Below are 17268 nucleotides of genomic sequence, written 5' to 3'. Positions count from 1 at the left end.
CCACAACGATGCCCCTTCCATCAAAAAAATCACCACGCATTTCAATTAAAAAAAAAAAACCCCAGAAAAAAAGCATTTTTGTCTTTATTCTTTAAAAGCTGAAATAAAGGGGATATTCCATAACCATAACTAAAAAAAGATTTAAGATATTACTGACAAATGCAATTAACTCCTGAACCAGGAAGAGAACTGTTATACAAACTTGTTTGTGTCCAGAATTTGTGAAAACAGAATCAAAGCTTGCATAGGTAATAATTGTCTCTTTAAAACAGATTTAACCTCAAAATGCTGAGTATTCAGCCAAGTCTGAGGCTTATAGCCAGAGTAAGGTATTGTTTGAGATATCTGCTAGTTGGCAGCCTAACACGAATTCTCATTTTAAAAAAATGTAAAAACCCACAAGTCTGGATATATTCATCTAGAAATTGGTATGTTGTTAGAGGACTCACTCTTGAAATCACCGAGAAACTCACCACAAGCCCTTCAACAGGGACACTGAAGTTTTATCAATCTCTCATGCTGTATCATAACTTGAAAAATTCTTTTTTTTTTTTTTTTTAATTGCATGAAGGCACCTACATAAATAGCTAACTACTAGTACTAGGCCTTGTGCTCAAATTCAGCATTCCAGACAAAACTTTGCATGTTTGAAATATTTATCATCAGTGAAGATGCAGCTCATTTGGGAGAGGCTTATTGCCAACACAACTGATCCCACTGGTCTTAAAACTGACTTGCCTACAAGATCCTAAGAGATTTTGCAGTCCATTTCAGATTAGAATAAAGATTAGAATAAAGATTAAATATTTGTTTCTTGCATGTGGTAGCAGTTATTGGAATATTTGGCTCTGTCAGTCTAGTGAATGAAGCTAAAGGAATACTTCTGCCAAAATAAAATAATTCCTTAGAATAGAAACATGAGTCTTTTTTAAAGGATCTGCACATTAAAAATACTAACTTCGCAGAGTTTGAAATTAGATTTTCCACAAGTAAAATTATCTGTCAAGCTCTTAAGTAAAAATTGGTAAACAATTTTAATTATGGTAGCCTGGTCAAGATGCATACGGTGGGTATCTGAGGCTTGATATGAAGTAAACCTTTCAATAAGAGTATATAAAATAGTTTTGTAATTATTAGTAATACTTCAGGACAAACTACCAACAAAGGCTGAAAGGGATGTTTAAGAACTTAAAAGAATAGAGCAGAACTTCAGTTAAAAAGACTATGTATTATTTATAATGTAGCTATTGCTTTGCTTTTCTGAGGTTCAGAATGCCTCCATCCTCCCTCAAGATCAGCAAAAAACCTTCCCCCTTTCCATCTACGTGCTAGTTTTAGACAAATAACAAGGAAAGCAGTATTTTGATACACTGAACTTTTATTGTCTTTCACAAGACAAAATGAAGTTTCCCCAGTTGATGAAAAGCCATCAAGATGACGATAAAGGGGATAGGGTGTGGAATTCCAGTGTACAGTATATGCCATGAATTACCTCCCTGACTACCCTGGAAGAAAGATGATTGATCAATCTCACTGCAACTAAAAAAAAAAAAACAGGATTATAAAATATTTACAGAAAAGAATAGTACAGAAAATAAGACCTGGACAACCATATGCGTATGAAATGCTGCTAACACTTTTCTGGCTCCTTAAAAACCTGTTCCACTACCCTCACCAGAGCATTCAGGATGTGCAAGGATTCAGGCAGAGCATAGTCACACCCCACTCCCACACCCCCCTCCCCAGAGTACCATTATCTCCCTCCAAGGAAGACCGAGGACTTGAGGGAAGCAGCACCGCCTTTACTGTAGTATCTTTCCACCAAGTGGTCTGAAAGGTGGTCTCCAGACACGCCTCATCTGCAGCAGTCTCTATTCAGAGCATACTGACAAGTTAACCTGTGGGTAGGGAACCATTCCCTGTCATGCGAGCCCTTTCATTGCTTGCAGGAGGACTTTCCCTTCTCCTTCCTCCATGGCGGTCTGATCTGTGTTCAGAGGGGCAGGAAAGCTGACTAGGACTATGACAGGTCACAGAAGACCTTCCATTTCCTTCATGAAAGCTTCATACACATCATCCTTTGTCTGTACAGAGATAGGGGCAGATGATCCAGCCTTAGGGGCAGCTTTGGTTAATGGGAGAGCAGGCTCATCATCCTGTTTTCTCTGGGAGGCGGCCGAAGCCCCTTTATTCTCCCGGCGCACTCGCAAGGCAGTGGGCACAAAGCGAGTGATCTCTGCCTTGGGGTTAGTGATCTGCGGCTTGGCACTGATAGTGGCTGTAGCCTTCTTCTCAATGGTGGCTGCACTGGTGTCATCTGCCTTGGGGCGCTGAATCAAGCTGGGTGGGGCACTCAGTACCCCAGGATTTGGAATGGGAGCTGGTGGGAAGAGCCCAGGTGGGGCAGGTCCTAACGGAGGCACCAGAGGTGGCCGTAACATGCCTGGGCGAGGAGGTGGGATACCTGTGAAGAAGAGGAAGCAACAGCTGACTCCACACCTGGAAGTCTTACAAACTTTAGTCAAAAAAAAGCACCCAGGCTCAGAAAGCCAAGAAGGAAAAAACAAAAACAAACAAATGAAAAAATGCAGCAGCACTGGCTTTAAAACCAAAACATACAAGGTTTCCAACCCTGGACCAAATGCTGCTGGTCCTCAGATTTTGAAAGTCTGTGTATTGCTCCCTTTCAAATTTTAAAGTTATACACTGAAAATAAGGTTTCTTGATAATCCATCCCACTGGAATTTCAGACTCATCAGAAAAATGTCTGACCAGGCATAAAAACCAAATATCCTTATCTCCAACTCATGAAGTAGAGCACCAGTATAGTACCCAGGGGTTATTCAGAAACAGTCCAGCAGAAGTTTAAACTCTGAAATTCCCCTCTTGAAGACAAGTTTCTTGCTACCAAACTACACACAGTGGCATGGCATTAATTATTATTACACAGGAAAATAGTATAACACAGCCAGGAACAAACTGGTAACTGATTATACTTACTGGCTTCATCAACACAGCAAGAACTGGGAAAACAAAAGACTTGGTACTGAACCAAACAGAACACTTTACCTGGTGGGGCAGGAGGGGGCAGACGAGGAGGAGGACCACGTGGAGGAGGACCTGGGGGCAGACCTGGTGGGGGTCCTGGGGGAGGGCCAGGTGGTCGCCCAGGTGGAGGGCCTGGTGGCAGAAGTCGAGGTAAAGGCCCACGCAATCCTGGTAAGCCAGGAGGTCTCAGAAACGGAGGAGCTCCTGAAAGCAAGTATACAAAAACAGTTCAGTTTAAAAAAAAAAAAAACCAAACAAAAAACCCCAACAAAACACAAAACAACTATCCCAGCAGCTAAAGATCTTCAACAGTAATTCAAACGCTATTCTACCACTAGCCAGCTGTCAGATTAAACAGATCTTCTAGAAGTCTCAAAAAGAGACAGCAGCTGTAGAGTTTACAGTAAAGCTTCTTCATAATAGTCAAACATAAGTATCATCTCCTATTTGGAAAAAGGGCTTCTCCCCATGTAATGAAGCAATAGCTGAGAACAGATATCGAGCTGAGGTTGTCAGAATTTAAACAGCTAAAAAAAGAAATCCAGCTTTTCATTCTGACATTTGATTGCCCTTCTGGCCTGAAAAACAAATAATTTTGCTCTATTGAAAGTAAATGGCTTGAGGTTCCCCCTCTACAAAGTATCAGAAATGGAACAGCAAGGAAGACATTGGAAAGGGAACTATGCCTGCCCACACCCACAAAAATATTAATGTGTTCATATAGGATAAAATACTTTAAAATCATAGCATATAGTGCTCCTCACTATTGCCCAACTGTTATCTTAGCAATTTAAGAACAAGCAACAGGTTTATACACTTTTTTAATTACAAAACAACCTGTTACGTTATCCAGTTCAACTATATGGCAATGTCATCAACTTACAGAAAATAAATGGTCTTTCTCCAGATCAAAGAAACTCAAGTGATGGCCCTCAAAAAAAAAAAAATAATCCTACACTATAAAACACCCCCCAAACCGGTACTGATTGGCTTTATTGCTAACTGTCACTAAGCAGTCTAATATTGATACAAATTCAAATTTACTACTTATTTCATCCAAGGATACTTATCTACCCTAACAAGACTGAAATACATTCATTCAAGTGGTAGAATAGCAGAACCCTTCATTACACTGTAGGTTTAAAAAAAAAAACAAACAACAACACACAAAAGCCAAAAAAACCCCACCCACAAAACCAAACCACACCAAAACCTATAACTAGGTAGCAGCTCACAAACCTCTTTAATCATGCCTCAACTCAGCATGGGGAGAATGCCACAAGGGGGGCAGGGGGAAGGCACAAAACTGGAGAGGCATGTGGCACCAGGCCCTGTTCTTCGTACTCTCAGTGCTGGCTCCACTGCCACCTGTCAGCATCAGTGCTAACAAACAAGCCAGTGCCCATCAGGCAGACTACAGCTACAAGAGCCTGATGCCTCAAAAGCGCAGTACAGCAACAGACTGACGACAGAAGAGAGCACACAGGTCTCAGCAATTACCACGTTGGGCTCCTGCACTGCATCTGTACACATCCTGTAGCTTCAAAACTCCCAAACTGATACACTGCCTGTAGTACCGACAGCCTGCACCTTCCAAACCAGACTAAACCAAAGTATTCACCTGGTGGAGGGCCAGGAGGAAGGCCGGTGGGCGGACCTGGGGGCCTCAGTGGAGGGGCCGGAGGTGGTCCTAGCGGAGGTGGCCCAGGCATAGGAGGTGCCTGTATCTGAGTTGGAGGAACAGGCTGTGGAGGCGGTTGCTGCTGTTGTGCCTGGGAAGTTGCAGTAGATGATGCAGTCTCTGCAAGAGCTTCCTCACTAAGCTGCTGCTGCTGTTGTGATGTCTCTTCAGTCTCTGAGTCGTCTTCCTCCTCCTCCTCCTCTTCTGAATATTCCTCCACTTCTCTCCCTTCTTCTGGAATTTCTTGACCTGGAAATGGAGACATACTTATCATATCTGTCCACAGACAATACCTTTGTGAACATCAGAGAAACCTGAGCACACAGAATACAAAGAGTAAAGATAAACCTTACTTCAAAGGAAACTGATCACATTTTATTGTTAAACATAAAATGAAAATAAGAAATTGAAAAAATAAATCCACCCTAGACAGAACTCTGCCACCAAGAGCTATCTGTTCCCACGGGAGCTGAAACTTCTACTACCCATCCAAACTGCAGCTATTTTATCTATAGTTTGTGGGAGCTTGCGGGAAGGGAAGGAAATGGGGACTTAACCTCAAAATAAACATAATCCCTGTGTCCAAGAAGCTCCAGCACCTCCGAAAGACACTGAAGGTGTCTTTCCAAAACAAACCAACCAATCTTCACTCTATCAGTTAACTTATTTCTGCAAAAGGTTATTTTTAGGGAGTACAAATCCTTACAGGTTACAGGCTGAGCCTACAGACTCACCCTTTCTTTTTCATTAAAAAGTTCGTATTTAATTTGAGCAGCTGTTTAAAAAGCAAGATAAAGTTTAGCTGAAAAAAACTATCCCAGTACATCAAAAAACCCCTGTTTCTACTATAACTTCAACTCTGCTGTGCAAAACACACACTAGTAGATTAAAAATAATAATAAAAAACCCAAATCCACAAATACCTAACCACAGTTTATACTCTTAGCAGATATTGCATCGTAACCAGTAAAATATTTACTCTATAAAATAAAAACTGTGCAAACAGAAGTCAGCTTGCTGGATAAACCTTAACTGGAAGCCTAATGGCATTACCTCCACTTAATATACCCATCTCACTCACCTGCCATTCGTAGCATCATGGCCTGGAGTGGAGTCAGTTCTTTCATGTTCTTTTTCTTTTTTCGTGACTTCCCAGGCATGTCTGCAAACCGTACACTATGACCTGGGGAAAGCAAAGCATGGGCAAGGGTGGTGGGAGGTGGGAAGAAAATAAAAATAAGATAGATTTAAGTCTCCTACCTGGTATGGATAACATATCATTCTAACATAACGATGCTCCTTACATAAGGGTTAAAACATTGGTGTTACTGATTATTTGAAGTTTTGCTAATCTAGTATTCTCTATCAATTTGTCTCCCCAAAGCAGTAAAAAAAAACCCAAACACTACCCAAAAGCAGTAGTAGCATAAAATTCAGTTGTCTTAGTATTCAAATCACTAAGCCTATTTTACATTGAGGCTTAATTTCGGTAGGGTACCCTGTCAATTCAGTGCTTCAGATGAAAAATGGCTTGCAACCTTACTAAGCTAACTCAACTGTTAAGAAAACACATCCATTTAAGATATACTTTACTTCCAGATCATTTCCTTCTGATCCATCTACTGGTAAAAATTACTCAGCTGTAATTTAGGTGAGTTAGAACTGAATTAGCTGGCTAAACAAATTACTCCACCACCACCCCAGCATCAGGAGAACAGACACATACTCTGTTAAGTAGTGTTTCTCTTGGGGGAAAAAAATAAAAAAAATCTAACCCCCATGTGCAGCTTCCCACCATACCTGATTTCTTTTCTTCACCACCTTCCCTCTCCTTGTCATTATCACGATGCAGAAAGTCCTCGCCTTCACTGTCTGCATCTGACCTATCGCTGTCACTATCATCACTACTCTCATCATGCTTGTCTTGATCCATATCCTCAGGATAACCTTCATCTTCACTAGTACTGGACATATCATCTTCATGCCCTCGCTGTCCTGCAGGAAGCAAAGTATTAGGAAATGAATAAACTTCAAATACAAAACATTGTCTTACACATCAGTTTATATCTACAGTTAGAAAAATCCCCTCAGCAACAGCATAGACATATTGTCAACCCTTTACTGTTTAGCACACAGTCTTGAGAGTCTACTTATAAGACTGACTATTAACCAGCTGGTTAATTTGCATAGAAACAAGTGAAGGCAACTCCTATCTGTAACTCATTAGACCATTTGTTTGCTAACAGTCCACTATTAAAATACTTTGATGCTTTCCAGTATGCAATAAATCTGATCTACCCATTCACAAGTTTCTAAGGACGATACAGTAACTGGGTGAAAAGGAGGATCTAGGCTCTCCTACCAAATGCATACCCAGGGTTGGCTGGGGGTTTTGTTGTTGTGATTTTGGTTTGGGGTGGGTTTTCAGGGTTGGTTTTGGTTGTGGGGGGTTTTTTTGTGGGTCTTTTTTTTTTAAAAAAAGGAAGACTTCTCTGAGGATGGCTGTGTTTTTCTTAAGGGACACTATGTACAATGTCTCAGCACTGTTAAGATTACATAGAAAATATTTAAACTGTGCAACCTAATTACAAAGATTCTGAAAGTTAAAATCAGAAGTTTCAACACTTAAAACATTGCTGATAACAATAATGCAGATATTATGAAATATACCAGAATCACCTCAGAGGCATAATCACTTATAAAGAGTCCTTCAAGTAGTATTAACACCCATAATGCTCAGAGAATACCTTGTCTAGGGCACACTATGTTTGTACTAGTACTATTATTAGCAGCAAAACACAGAAGTCAAAACCCCAGACAGTAATAGGAAAATCCTTACCTGCTTCAGAACTGTAAGAAATCTCCTCTTCTCGCCTTCGAGGAGCCATCTCCAAGGTGAAACCCACTTTACGGCCATACATCTGTAGGACTTGAGGTGGAGGTGGCCCTGGTGGAGGTCCAGGGGGTTTCCTGCCTGGAGGTAAACGTGGAACACCAAGCCCAGGAGGAGGAAGTACAGAAATAGACCGAACTGGTGGTCTGGAAATAAGAAAGGAAATGAAAAAGGTAGGAACACAAACAAATGAAAGCAAACATGCACTTAATAGAATACTTTAGCCTTGTCTCAATTGCTTACACAGCAGCCTTCTAAGAAGAAACATGAGCATTTATAAAGAATAGATTCGTCTCAAGGAGTTTACAACCCCATACAAAGACATGACTGCTGAAGATCAGACAAAAGTAAGCTTTTTGGAAGGCAACTGAAGGCAACAAATAAAGCAAGACTTGAATCCCAACAAAGAAGCAGAATGAAATAATTACAAAGTTGGTGAAAACAGAAGGCTGTTCTGAAAGAAACAGAACTAGTATTAGAATGACAAACCTAGTAAGTAAACCAGAAGTTTAAACTCAACATACTAGTAAGACTAAAAAACACATATGGCAATTTAAGGGGCATTGATGTTCAAAGTGGCAGAGCTTTAAGTTTTACGGATATGCAGAAAGACAAACACTGGAAGATACAGTGTATTACTCAAAGCAGTTTAAACAAAAACCTGTAATAGTAGAGAAAGATTTAAAAGGGCTTTGGTTACAAGAAAAGTACAATTCACTCATACAGAATTCCTCATTTCTGCTGTCAGTACTAACTCTGTTTCTACCCTTAGCTCCTCCCCAGTAATAAGAGTGCTCCTTTTTTCTTCCCTTCCCAAGTTTCTTTTTTCACTTACCCATAGGCTGATGTCTTCTTGAGGATAGAAGGTGGCTGGGCCCCTGGAAGGGGAATGTCCTGTATGAGGATGTTGGAGGGAGCATGTGGCATATCTGGTAAGGGGATACTTTCCACTTCAACATGCTGAGCATTCTGGGGAGGAAAAGAAGAAAAGAGATAATTGGTTACTCCCACAGAAACTACTGCACAACCTCATTACCTTTCAGAGTACAGAACACATGGGACCTTCCATCACTTGCCAAGTTGTCTGTTCTTAGGGCATGTTATCTTGTAGCAGTTCATGAAAAATACTTGGGAAAATGTCAGCAGTAAAAGCTTTCAATGCAAAACAAATACATGCAGTGCACCTCTGAAAGGCTTTACTATTTCAAAATCAGTCATATTACCATTTCCTTTTAGACCTTCAGCCCCAAAGCAAAGGGGCTACAGACAAGTATGTCTGTATTTAAGTATCCAGAAGGCAAAAGTTATAAGCTGCTGCATATTCCAAAGGAAAAAAATTATAATCTTACAGATACTTGCAGTTGGGCAACATTATGTTCTCCAGTAGGGTAGGGAAGAATGTCAAAGAAAACCCTTTAAAGGAATGCCAAAGGATTCTCATTGTTTCCAGCAACAGATTTAGCAGAAATTCACAGAAATATCAACTGCACATTCACAAGCTCTCTCTCCAATACAGAAAACAAACTCTCATATTGTTAATTTGCAACTTAAAATTTCCCTTTCCCCTGTAACATCACATTGAATGAAATCAGTATATCAGAGATGAGAACAGACTTGACAACCCCCATGCTGTCCTTACTGAAATGCTGCAACTAAAGATACTACGCAAATTCATGTAAGTACTTAATATGGGCCACGACATATACACTGGTCTCTCAAAAGTTCTCTTCCTTTCCAACTATTACGCTTAACTAGCAAAAATTATACCCTACCACAATTACAAGCCTGAAAAAATAATTATTACCTTGACAGCATCAAAATACTGGCTGAGTTGTGATCTCTTCTGCTCATACTCTACTTCCAGCTTGCGCAGTTCTTTATAGATGTCAGGATTCTCCTTCTCATAGAGCCGCAAGATACGCTCAAAAGTCTCACGAAGTTTTTTGCGTTTATCCTTTAGTACTTTTTCATTAAGTTGTGGCTGCTGTACTGGGTTAAACTCTAATACAAGACCGCAAAAAACAACCCCAAAAATTCCTAGGTTACTCTACTGCACAACTGTGATGAACGAAACAACTTCAAAGCAAACAATTTTCAACCCCTATTTTCAGGAAGTCTTCAGCCTTATGATAATCCTCTCCTTCAACTTTACGTTAATATCACACACACTACTCATTATCAGCCACCTTCCTGGAAAAAAAAAAGTTATCTTTGATGGCAACACACCACCTCAAATCATAATTAATCCCCCATTATTCATAGAATCTCCCCTTCTAACAGGAAAGGAAAAACATTACTCTATTTTAGTCTCCTAGTCATCCCTTAAAACTTTGTCATGCATCTCCATAAACCACTGCCTAAGTCCAACACCTGGTATCTCTCACTCACCCATCTCATCCAATTTCTCCATGTCCCTGATAATCTGCTTTGGATCTTTCATCTTCAGTACAGCTGCTCGTACCATCATTCGTTGCTTTTTGTTCTAAGAAAAGCAGAGATCAAGCAGATCAGAAAAGTGTCACAGAAGAGAGAGAGGTAACAGTTGTATCAAATACCCCTTTCTCAGTATTTCCAGTCTGCAGGAAAAACACACCTCAAGATGTCGTGCAAATACTAACCACAGTACAAATCTGCAGCAAAGGGAATTAAAAATTCTGGCTATCTTGCTAATTACAAATGCTTCTAGAACTCATTCACTCAGATCAAGATACATACAATCAACAAGATAACCAACTGACAAAATGTATACAGTAAAACACACTAAAAAAGTATGCAAGTCTTAGGTAGTTTATCTGTTGTTTGGGTGGGTTTTTTTTTAATTCCCAAGTACTTACAATAACATTTCAAAAACTGTAATCGTTACAAGTTAGAACACAGCAGATGACTGAGATGGTAAAAGACCTTGTTGCAGCTTGATAGTTTGAAGAGTGCTGTGACAATTGGTGCCCCATGTGAGGCCTTTCAGATTATGAGGCTGAGTGTAATGAGCAGCGACAGCAGTGATGGCTGTGCTGGGGAATATGTTTGAAGTTTTGAACAGTGACGGCAGTGCCCAATGTAGCAGAGACAGGCGGGGATAGCCTGTGATCCAGATCACATTGAGATAGGAGGGAAGAGCCTGGGGATCTGGATCAGACACCGGTAAAGGTGAGCCATTGTGATCAAAGAGAAGGAAGCCTGACTGTCGTGGAGTTAAGAGACTGAGGGTAAAGGGCAACAGTGGCAGAGTACACGGCCAGACGTGGCAGCAGCCCACAGCGGTGGCGGGTACAGAGCGGGTCCAGCTAGACAGCAGTGATGGCTGTGCTGGGGGAAGGCACAAGAGCAGCCAAGGAAGAGGTAAGAGAGGAAGAAGCAGAGAGAAGAGAGAGAACACACACCCTGGATGAGGTTAAACGAGGAGAAGGCAGCAGAGAGCATGAAGAGTATGCTGGTATGAGATGGTAAAAGACCTTGTTGCAGCTTGATAGTTTGGAGAGTACTGCGACAGATGATGAGACAGTTACCCAAAACAATATTTCTATTTATGTTTTCTTAAGCTACTCGTTTGGAAAGTATTTTCTGAAGTCAATCTTAGAATATCAACCAAAACATCTGTAGTCTATGCATCAGCCGCAGCCCAATACAGTCACAAACATCATACTTTTTACTTGGCATTGCCTGTACTCATTCCTGATCTTTTTATTTACCTTCTTTAGTTCCCTTTTCCGAGCTTCCTTCCCTAGAAAGGAGGGGGGAAAAAGAAAAAGTGAAGACTTGAAAGAGACAATCAAATCCATGAAGAACCTTTCCTTCATCAAGATTAGTGCTGTTTCTCAAGAGTTCACTCATTTTATACATATTATAACTGTTTAACTCATCTTGCTACTGATAAATACAGCATGAAACATTTTTCATGTGTTACACAAAAGGGATACAGCAGTCTTCATGTCTCCAGAAGCAGCGGCATTTGTATACAAAAAATAACAGGCAGCAAAAGTCAGAGCGATATGTGCAGTCATGAAAAGACTGCTTCCCAGAAGCTGCAACAGAATCAACAGACAACCCACTTTAAAAATATGTAGGCTTTGAGTATGCATCTGAAATAAAGTACATTCACTGTGGAAGTCAAGATTTTCTTTCTCTGCTTAGCAGAGTATCTGGCATACTGCCAAAAGGAAAAAACAGTTAGACAATTCCCTCATCTAACCAGAGCATCTACAAAATTTAACATTTCTCAAATTCTAGCCTCAAACAGAAACTAAGTCCCAAGAAACAGCTTGCAGTTTAGTCAAAAGCTAGGTACAAAGGTCTTTGAACACTGATAACTACAGCAAAAACGAAGAGAAGCAACAGCATGAAAGCAAGCAGGTTTATCAGGATTTTTTTTAACAAAACTCAAATACAATTTTTCAAGATAGGGAAACTCAATTCTGATTCACAGGTGAAGATCATATCATCAGAGAAAGCTTTTTATCTGCTTCCCTAAGACTCCCCCATTCCCATCTGTTTAGCTTTTACAAATACTTACGGGCCTGATCCGTGGGATTCATAAACTTCCCACTCTTGGTGGATGATGTAGATCTCCGCCCCATTTTGACCTTTTCCCTTCTGCCTCAAAAAAAATCCTTTAAAAAAGACAGATCTGGAAAAGATGACATGGTTTCAGGTCCTATGCACCAGTAGGTTGAATATGCTTATTTCTCTTCTCTGTATCAGCAAGTTGCTCCCTCAAAAAACGCAAATACTTGTGAGGTCCTCAAACCCTACTACAGGCTCAGGCATTCACATCAAGATCACCCTACATTAACTAAGTACTACTATTTAACAAAGTACCTACTTACTACTACTTTACTAAGCACCTATTTTAAGATAATCATCTACTCCATTATTACTCACTCCAAAATTCAAACCGAGAAGCTTCTTGCTTATACCATGGTGAGGAACTGGGGAAAGAGAAACATACATTGTATTTTTATAAAAGCATATCAGAGCCCTTCTAGCTTTTCATTTACTTTCATATGAGCTCTCCAATTTTTACATTTCCATTCCTCTTTCAAATGTTTCCCACAAATTTCCTCCTTTTCTCAGACTTTTAGGCTGCCCTTGATTTCTCTCCCAAGTACCCACCGTATCCAACATGTGTTCCATACACATCTGTGTCTTCTCCTCCCCATAAACCACTGCTCTTATGCTCTCTACCTCCATCAGTGTTATTTCAAGCTATGTTATGATGACCAGAGAAAAAAGGTTACTCTGGAAAGCGTTATTTCCTGTCTTTAGACATTTCTTCAACTATGTAAGTGTCTAAACTACCTGTGATGTTTCTCTCACAGCTCTGATCTCCCCCCACCTCCACCCCTACTTCCCTGCCAAAACATTGTGTGTTGGGAGAGGGGGATGAGGGGGGGAAGCGGGGGCGGGACATACGGCAAACAACAAAATAATCCCACCACACAACAGATTCTACCCCAAAATCTAGAACACCCTCTGAAATTTAGGAGCTGCTGGGATGTAGCTTTCTAGTCACCATAACTGCATCCAAATAGATCACCACCGAAGTGAAAGCATTCACAAGTTCGATATGAAGTTTTCTGCAGCCTAACTGCAGTCACTATGTGCATCCTTTTCTCATGCTTACATAAGATACTACCTCCAAACTACTAAATTACATGCCTCCCCTTACCCCCCAAAAAGACATTTAAGCACTGTGCCTCATTTCATACTTTAAGGCCCAACAGAAGGGGTCCCTAGCAAGCTCCAAGAACTGACCCCATTCAATGCACTGACTAGTTAAAATCTGCAGAGCTCTGCTCACGGCTTACGCTACCAGGTTACGCTCTCAGGTGGCCTGCTGTTTGCCAGAGCACCCCACGATTTGTGATCCCCAAAAACATATTCCCTTTTTCTAAGATCATGACTTTTTTGCATGCCACTATCATTTCTTTAGGCGGGAAGCTCACCAAACAGAGATAGAAGTTAAGAGTTGCACCTCGCATTTATAACGTTTAAAGGCTAAAGAGAAAGAGAATAAACTTCTGAAACCTTGACCCCAAATCCTCTTCGGGCACAAAGCTAAGAGCTTCAATGCTACAAATTAACATCCGAAAGTGAAAAAAACAACAACCACTAAAGTTATGATTATTTTTTTGCTCACTGAGGACAGAGGCAAGAAAGCCTCCCACGAGGCACACGACTGCCTGCCCTCCTCCCCCGGCGGAGGAAGCGAAGGCGCAGTGCAAACCGCCGCCTTCCCCTCGCTTCGCTTCCCTTCCTCTTCCCCTTCCCCCCACCCCAGCACGGCCCCGGTCCTCTCACCCCTCCGCCCGGCCGGGGCGGCCCGACTCTCTCCCACTGCGGCCTCTATAACCCCCGCGCTGCCCGCCGCCGCGGCCCCACCGCCATCTTGAACCGGGACCGAATGGCGCGCCGCCGCAAAGCGCGACTGCCGCGCCGCGCGGAACCGCGCTCCGGAAGTGGCGACTTTGGCGCGTCAGCCCCGACTCTGATTCCACCGCCCCTCGCTGCCCCGCCTGGAGGCTCCGCTATGGGTGGGCAGGGGGTGGGGCCGGGAGGCGGGCAGGGGGCGTGGCTGGCAGGCAGGGCAGGGGGCGTGGCTGGCAGGCAGGGGAGCGGAGCGGCGGCCGCCGGCGCCTTTGGGGTGCGGGAGTGCCGTGCCGGTGCGACCGGCGATGGAAGCGCGCTGGGGCAGAAGAGGAGCCCTGTGAACGTGGGCACTGCGGGCACTGCCCCCGCGCTCTCCGGGGGGGGGCTGCGCAGCGCCTCCCTGCCCCCAAACACGGCAGGGCCGCGAGAAGCCCCTGTCCGTGGGGAATGGGGGCGAAGAAGCACTGAGGGTGCAGGAGGCCCGCCTAGTCTCAGGCGTTAATACGCGTTGCTTGCTGGGTTGGCCTGAACGCAGCACTGCTCCCCTGTTAGTAGGGCTGGCATCCCTTGGCACCCCTCGGTTAGGCTCCTGTGCCAGCTGCTGTTTGGGGGGACTACTGGAGAAAAGGGACCCGATGACATTCATCAGGCAACCCGGGCCATACAATGAACACAGCTAGTCTGGAGCCAGCAGGGACCGCAGAAACTGCTCTGTTACTTGTCTTTCGCTGCAGCCACCCCTGCGGTGTGATCAGCTTTGCAGAGGCTGGTGGACACTTCGGTAGGAACTGTTACACCTCATTGCCCAAAGTGCCTCTCCCAGCAAAAGTCCCCAGACACATGAAAAACCAGGATAAAGGTAGACAAAACAGCCCCTGGGAGACCAGTTACATCACTGTGAATAAGGAGGGGGCAAGCAGTGAAGGATGGGTGCAGGCGTGAAGAAACAACATGCCAGGGGGAGGTTACAGGAAGGACATTTTTCTATTCACCAAAGCACCTGACAGCAGAGGTGGTCTAACGCCCAAGCAGGATTTTTAGACCCCCTGCTCTGGGTGAAGGTACCATGCAACACGATGTTGTTACAGTTTTTCAAATAACGGAGGCTTAGTTGGCAAACTTGAAAATTACAAAGGATCCTTGCAGGGTGGGCAAGAGCAAGACTACAAGCTGCACGTCACATTAACACCGACATCAGCTGCAAACCGCACAAAATCTAAGTCAGCAAGTGGCCAGCCCAGAGGCATCCTCAGAGACAGAGCTTCAAGAGCTCTCAGCACCTAGGAGTCTTGCTAACCATGTACACAGCAGTCATCCGCTCCCTGTGCTTCCTTGGCCTGTTCTGTTACATTGTTCTTGTTACCAGAAAGAATTTGCTGCAGGGCAGATTTCCGTTGCAACCATCCAGTGTTTGTTTCTACACAGGTTTGGAAGCAGCTTAGACTGGTTTGGGCTGGTTTACAGGTTGTTTACTTCTTTGGAACTGTTCTTATTTGAAACATGCATGTTATACAGTTATAATTCTTCATCTTTTCACCAGAACAACAGTCTGAGCAGAGGGGGGGGATGCTTGACGGGGTGTGATAGGAATACTGTAGCCATGCACATGCCTGTCATGTGCTATGTCACTGGAGAGGGGGATAGCTGAGGCTTTGAAGATTGCCTCTTCTCACAAGGCTTGGGGTCTTCTGTCATAATACTGGGCTCAGTGAGGACAGTGGTACTGCCTCAGTCTTAACTGCTTTCTCCCAGCAGTGTCTGCTGACTTGGAGGACCATAGTCCACTCATTTCTCACTGGGGACTTCTGCCATACCAAGGGGCAGCTCCAGGGAGTCTAGAGGAGAAGCATCAACAGGCTGGTTATAACATCTTTGGAGGACCAAGTGTAAGACTGGTCAGAGAGCTAGAGAGAGCAGGAATTATTTTTTATTTTGTGGGACAGACTTTCAGTTACCAAGCAGAAACAGAGCTAAGCTAGAGTAACACTCCACTGGATGCTCTCCTTTACATCTAGCCGGTTGCACTCAGTTCAAGTACGTAACTGTTGGTAATACAAGTAAAACCCATTGATTTTCTTACTGCTAGAGTTGGGGGAAAGAGTTTGAGAAGATCCCAAGCTGATCAGCAGGTTTTTTGACTTCAAACCCACCTTGTTATGGCTGTGTGTTGCTATACCCCTCTATGAGGTCACGGGCAGCTCTCTTAGCTGGCTGGGGATGCTGGCCTGGCCTCTGTGAGCTCACAGCATCCTACCTCATAAGCGGAGGGACAGGCTGCCGCCCACCAGTCTCCAACATCTTCAACATCTTCAACATCTTCCAACATCTCATGGGCATGACACCTGCCACACCAGCTGCTGTGGGCAAGCCAGCTTTCCTTTAAACCCACCAGGAACAAGGATCTATCAAGAGGTGAATAGAAATTGTGTATCTTTACATTCTTTATTGCGTATCACATTTACCCTGACACAGCTTGGAATTTGCTTTCAAGAAAATGTGGACAAACTGCCTAAAAAGTACAACAGATTTGTTTTTATTTGACTCCACTGTTCTCATATAGCAGTGATGGGCAGTCTTGCAAACATATGTACTGATTTGGTGGGTTTTCTTCCTAAATGAGAATGCACATTTGCATGCAGAAAGTCGGTAGGAGCCAGGAACTCCTGCCTCTCTAACACTCAATATCACTGTTCTGCTGATCGACAGTCTCTTGCCTCTAAACAAGTACCTCTAAACCGGGCGCCACATGTCAGGAGATGGGAGATGTCGCATCTTGGCGAAATGATGCCTCAGGTCACCATATCACCCACCACAATACCTCATGTGAGGCAAGGCAGAGCTTTTTGCCTCCTCTAAATTGGCTTTCTTGACCCACACTGCCCAGTGTGCAGCTTGTGCTGGTCCCAGTTTGTAAGTACCTAGCACTCATCTGGCTGGCAGAGATGCTTGAAAGCCAGCAGCTGCATTGCCATCTGGTGGCTTTTGAACACAAAAGCAGAGAGGAATCAGCAAAGATGATTAAAATGGGAACAGTGGGGGGGGGAAAAACCTGCACAACAAAAACCAAAACCCAGAATGGAAGTGTTATGAATCCAGTGTAGATCTTCCCTGTTGCGCTCTCACCCATGTCTTTATTTTCATAGGCATGATCTAGTTATTATTATAATAATCTAATATCTCTAATATTAAATATTAACAAATGCATTAATTTGAATAAGCTTTTAGTATGGGGGAAGCTTTTACTAAAAAAAGAGCGGTCTATCATGGATATAAAAAAGAA

At 43.1% G+C, this 17268-nt stretch overlaps 2 protein-coding genes across 3 annotated transcripts in view; one reads left to right on the top strand and one right to left on the bottom strand.

Annotated features, from left to right (window-relative positions):
- Positions 1 to 17268, top strand: part of LOC101911108 (histone H2A-IV) — a 232107-nt gene that overhangs the window by 126957 nt on the left and 87882 nt on the right. The gene's annotated exons all lie outside the window — the stretch shown is intronic.
- On the bottom strand, positions 1361 to 14105 carry WBP11 (WW domain binding protein 11). 2 transcript variants are annotated; one of them, XM_055807322.1, is made up of 13 exons: positions 13920 to 14105; positions 12501 to 12547; positions 12133 to 12246; positions 11312 to 11343; positions 10011 to 10104; positions 9427 to 9623; positions 8458 to 8591; positions 7569 to 7768; positions 6530 to 6724; positions 5811 to 5912; positions 4670 to 4978; positions 3070 to 3252; positions 1361 to 2464 (listed from the first exon to the last, which is right to left on the bottom strand). In XM_055807322.1, exons 3-13 carry the CDS (start codon positions 12194 to 12196, stop codon positions 2031 to 2033), a joined length of 1944 nt encoding a protein of 647 aa, XP_055663297.1. In that variant the 5' UTR covers positions 12197 to 12246; positions 12501 to 12547; positions 13920 to 14105; the 3' UTR covers positions 1361 to 2030. The 2 variants fall into 2 exon arrangements, with proteins under 2 accessions (XP_055663297.1, XP_005237420.1); XM_005237363.4 differs by lacking the exon at positions 12501 to 12547.

Source organism: Falco peregrinus, chromosome 6 (genome assembly GCF_023634155.1).
Source record: "Falco peregrinus isolate bFalPer1 chromosome 6, bFalPer1.pri, whole genome shotgun sequence".
In the NCBI taxonomy this organism is placed as follows: Eukaryota; Metazoa; Chordata; class Aves; order Falconiformes; family Falconidae; genus Falco; species Falco peregrinus.
Note: the sequence above shows the minus strand (reverse complement) of the source record. Positions and strands in the feature narration are given on the sequence as shown.